This window comes from Penaeus vannamei, chromosome 25 (assembly GCF_042767895.1).
Source record: "Penaeus vannamei isolate JL-2024 chromosome 25, ASM4276789v1, whole genome shotgun sequence".
NCBI lineage: Eukaryota > Metazoa > Arthropoda > Malacostraca > Decapoda > Penaeidae > Penaeus > Penaeus vannamei.
Genome location: NC_091573.1, coordinates 20,703,856 through 20,708,441, shown reverse-complemented (window position 1 = coordinate 20,708,441; position 4,586 = coordinate 20,703,856). Strand labels below are relative to the sequence as shown.

Here is a 4,586-nt window from a genome sequence, read left to right as displayed (position 1 = left end):
TGTGTGTTGGGGAGGGAAAAATCCAAGTCATACCAGAATTCGGACTCGAAGAATTTTGACAACGTCATTGGAAGAGAAGAATGAACACAGCAAGAAAACATATTTGAATGGAGCGCGTTATTCAATATCATTAGAAATTTGCGCCGGAGACTGCTGTAATAGAGCATCATTCTGTAGAAAATTAATAAAATGAATGTATATCAGTAGAATCGAGTTCCACCCAATAAAGGAAAGAGTGATATAGAGTCATTGCGAAATGTATATAGTTCCTTAGACGAAATTTTGTTTCCTTTACCGATGCTTGAATTTTATGTGAACTGCCCTCAAGTGATGTTTATAGAACTACTAACAAACAAGCCCAATGGTACAGTGAAAATGTAAACAGATTATGGTTATTACCAAAAAAGAATAATCCGTAAAATTCACATCACATATATCCGCAGCGCGTGCATGTGTGTATGTACACACATACACACACACACACACACACACACACACACACACACACACACACACATATATATATATATATATATATATATATATATATATATACATATATATACATATATATATATATATATATATATATATATATATATATATATATATATATATATATATGTGTGTGTGTGTGTGTGTGTGTGTGTGTGTGTGTGTGTGTGTGTGTATTTATAAACATATGTACACATACATACATATATGTATATATATGATATACATAATTATACTATGTATTGTATATATTTTTCCGTGTTGCAGCGAAGACTATATAGTCTGGTAGCAGTCGCTCGTCGGAAGAGGGGCATCCCTATGCGAACGCTGGCGAATCCTCCTCTGAAACCAAAACAATCTAGATTCTCCCGTCGTCAGAGCTTCCCAATCCGCCCTGAAGGTCATCTTGTGTTAGGAAACTGTTACTGTTGGTGCGTCATTTTCTCATTTCGTACACAAGCAGCGCATTTTCATGTATTATGTATAAGTAAAGTTTATTGTGAGAATAAAACAATGATTGACGACATTAATATTTTAAGATGGAAAGGCAGAGAAGCCCCATGGCTGTAGACGTGTCAGTTGGTCGCAAGAATTTCATCTGTTTGAAAAAGTTAATATAATGAATATTATTATGTAGTTTTTCTTCTTAAAATGTAAATGACAGACTGCTTGTTTGTGATATTCAATGTGCTCTTATATTAGTTTCATTTTGTTGAACCATAGAGTGGCAAGAATATTGGCCCTGATTTCTGGGGTTGACATGAAGTATACCAGAGAAATTGTGCAAAACTAATAACATTAAATTATCTTGAACTGGGTCTCTTGGTAGGTATACCGGTAGTGATAATTTTACAGAATAGTTTGGTAAAAGTTGTTTCATCCAGCCATCTTTTATATAGAAAATAATAAATGCAAATGATAGTGCAAATTAAACTAAGAAACTTATCTTTGCATATCCGTCATAACAACTAAGAAACTTATCTGTGCACATCCGTCACAACTTACAACTGAAAAATAACAGTTATTAAACATAAAAGTGTTTGAGAGCCCAAATTGAAAAGAATGAAACTTGAAATTTACAGAAATTATTGTATGGAAATCCCCCTCCCCCTCCCACCTCATTAGCAACTGAAAAATAACAGTTATTAAACATAAAAGTGTTTGAGAGCCCAAATTGAAAAGAATGAAACTTGAAATTTACAGAAATTATTGTATGGAAATCCCCCTCCCCCTCCCACCTCATTAGCAACAATCTTGGCCTTGACAGCAGGGGAGGACATGAAGGGTATCAGAGAAATTGCAGGGTAAAATATGAAGAAAATATTCATAATCATTCACTGTTTTGTCTCTAGTAGAGGACTGTGCCTCCTGTGACCCCCCCATGGGTGGCTGCTGCCAAACTCTTGCAATGAAACACAAAGAATACTCCATGTAATCATGGTAGGAGAGAGTGTACAGCTGACATGCAGGAGTGCCCGATCGTGATGATTCTTTGTTTTCCTGTTTGGAGATATAGTATAGGGTCTTCTCAACAAATATATATTACCAGCATGGTAAAGCATAAATGACAGATGTAGACCTTTGAAAATTTCAAAACAACAAAAATGCATTTGTAGAAAATAGCATGATGTTCTTTATTATTACTCCATCTAAGCTACTTAGATAATATGAAGTATAAACAATGAAAAGAATCTATTAGTCTTTTGATACAGTAAATGTAAATGATATATGCGTCCGGTTTGTTAAAATTGTGCCAAGCCCAGCCCAATGAATTTTCATAAATAGACGCAGAAATAAAGGCACATCTGTCTATATATCTGATAGATTTACATTGAACTATCTATTAGCCTGGTTGATATGCATGTCCAGACTGATGAATGCGCATTTATTTCTTTATTTATGCCTGTCAAGTATACAAATATTCTTTGGGTCAGGCCTCGCACAATTCAAAGAAACTGGCAGATGGAGTCTGTTTAATGAAAAGTGTTTTTTTGTCGCCATGATACAGTATAACAAACATGAGTTAAGGAAAGAGTGAAAAATGTGAGGGCAACAGATTTACTTTTGGAGGATTGAATAGCTTTTAACCTTTTTTCTTTCCCAGCCAACCCCTTGACTCAGTTAAGAATGGGGTAATGCTTTATAACTTCTGATTTGAATATTATGTGTGCCTCTGTACAGATTTCTCATCATGAACCCATGAATGGTTTACTTTATACTGTAAGCAAATCTTGATAACTTAGAGCTGAGAGGACTAGATTTATTGAAATTAGAAGGAAAGGGTGAAGAAGGTACAATTGGGTTGGTATCCTTTTCAGATATAAATAAATGTTTTTTTAATGGTAATATTTTTTTATGTCCCTTTACAGGTTTAAAATATGGGTAACCACGCTTCCATAGGTGAACGGAGAGATCGTCATAAATCAGGAGACCAATTTACTCCTTACTCTCCAGGAAGAATAGATGGCCAAGCATTTACATTTGATAAACATAAGGCCAACAAGCTACACCAACAGCCATCAGAGGAGGAGCAGGAACCTGTTGTATTGAAAAAAGTATGAAGACAGCGGGTTTTTGTTAGAAGTTCATGCATCAATATTCTGTCAGTGTTTATATGGAGACTTTGATGTATATGTGTAAGGTGTTCAGTGATATATTTCCAAATTTCAGTCAACCTCTGATGGCAAAGACAGTGAAGAGCATGTGCCTATTAGACCTCGGGCTGTAATTACACAGGGAAACAAGAAAATGTTACCCTTTGTGATTAAATGGAGTGGAGGAGGCCAAGCTGTGTCCATTGCTGGCACATTTAATCAATGGCAGAGTATACCTATGGTGAAAAGGTAAGGTTTTATAATAGCATCCCTAAGTTTTTGATTCCTCATCTGGTCTCTTTTCATATGTCTTCAAGACAATACATTCAAAGAAACTGTATATTTGTGTGTACAATATAGCTCTCAGTCTATTGATATCAGAGGGAGAGAGAGAAAATGGGAGAGAGAGAAAAAGAGAGAGAGAGATAGAGGGGGGGGGGAGAAAGGGGGAGAGAGAGACTTTTTTTTTTTTGACTCTGACAAGTTTATTGAGACAAAAGGTTACATCTCAAAAGGATGTGGTAACGTAGGTTATCCTCACCCATATCTTGATAAGTCCCTGTGTGGGCTCACAGTTCTCATACAAAAATTTAGGTGTATTACCAGACAATAACATAAAATACAAAAACAAAAATATTGAGTCATGGTCTATAAAAGAGAAAGTTCGTGCACACACTCACTGATGAGCTGTGAGGTACCATAGGCGACCCATGTGTGCAGCTGTTATTTGCGAAGGACAGGCACTCAGGTCATCCCTGGTCAGGTCAACTGTTCTTTGTCGTACATATTTTGTGAAATCCGCTGTCTAAAGTATAGACAATAATGCTATAAGGCTCCACTATGCATTACCTTGCCTTTCCATTCTTCCAGCATATCATTAAGCTTTGTCAAGTTTTGTTCAATTTCCCATCAATCCAAGAGTTTCTCTTTTTCGTGATCGTTGTACTCCACACTTGCTGTTATTTTCCTTTCCTTCCCTTTAATAATTATCTCACTTTCTGAATCTTGCTCCTTTGCAGAAATACGTTTGTTTCGTTTCTGTGTCTTTAATCGGAGTTTCTTTCGTTGCCTCATCCCCTTCTTTCTGTTTTTCCACTTCTTCGCTGGGAACCTGGGCCAGTTTCCTTTCGATAGCGTCCATTCTCTGCATCAGCGTCTGGAACATCCTGATAATTACGGATATTTCCTTAGAAAAATCCGCACTACTACTCCGCGGCACTTCCTTCACTTCCTGCACCTGTCCGTCCTGCCCGTCATCACAAGCCACTGGCGACGGCACCACCCGCGGTGGGCCCTGCACCCAGGCATTAGGGACTGCAGCTGTCTCCTCCCTCGGCACCTCTGGCCGCGTGGTGACCGGCCTTTTTCCATTTTCTCCTTCCTTGGGGACAGTCAAAGCAATCTTGATTTGTGGTCTCACGCTGCATGCAGGAGACCCGGCATTGTGGCGGCCTCCGCAGTTGTAGCAGCAAGGCGTAACCCTTTCTCCCTTTTCAA

The 4,586-nt window shown here is 37.7% G+C and overlaps 1 protein-coding gene across 2 annotated transcripts in view; it reads left to right on the top strand.

The window, feature by feature from the left end:
* Positions 1 to 792: 792 nt before the first annotated feature.
* alc (5'-AMP-activated protein kinase subunit beta-1) overlaps positions 793 to 4,586 on the top strand; it is a 51,148-nt gene continuing 47,354 nt past the window's right edge. Inside the window, exons 1-3 of one of the 2 annotated variants that reach the window (XM_027381075.2) lie at positions 793 to 926; positions 2,865 to 3,050; positions 3,166 to 3,338. In XM_027381075.2, the coding sequence (XP_027236876.1) occupies positions 2,874 to 3,050; positions 3,166 to 3,338 (350 nt within the window). In that variant the 5' untranslated portion in view covers positions 793 to 926; positions 2,865 to 2,873. Of the gene's footprint in view, positions 927 to 1,004; positions 1,106 to 2,864; positions 3,051 to 3,165; positions 3,339 to 4,586 lie in introns of those variants that run through there. The other variant, XM_027381083.2, reaches the window with a different exon arrangement.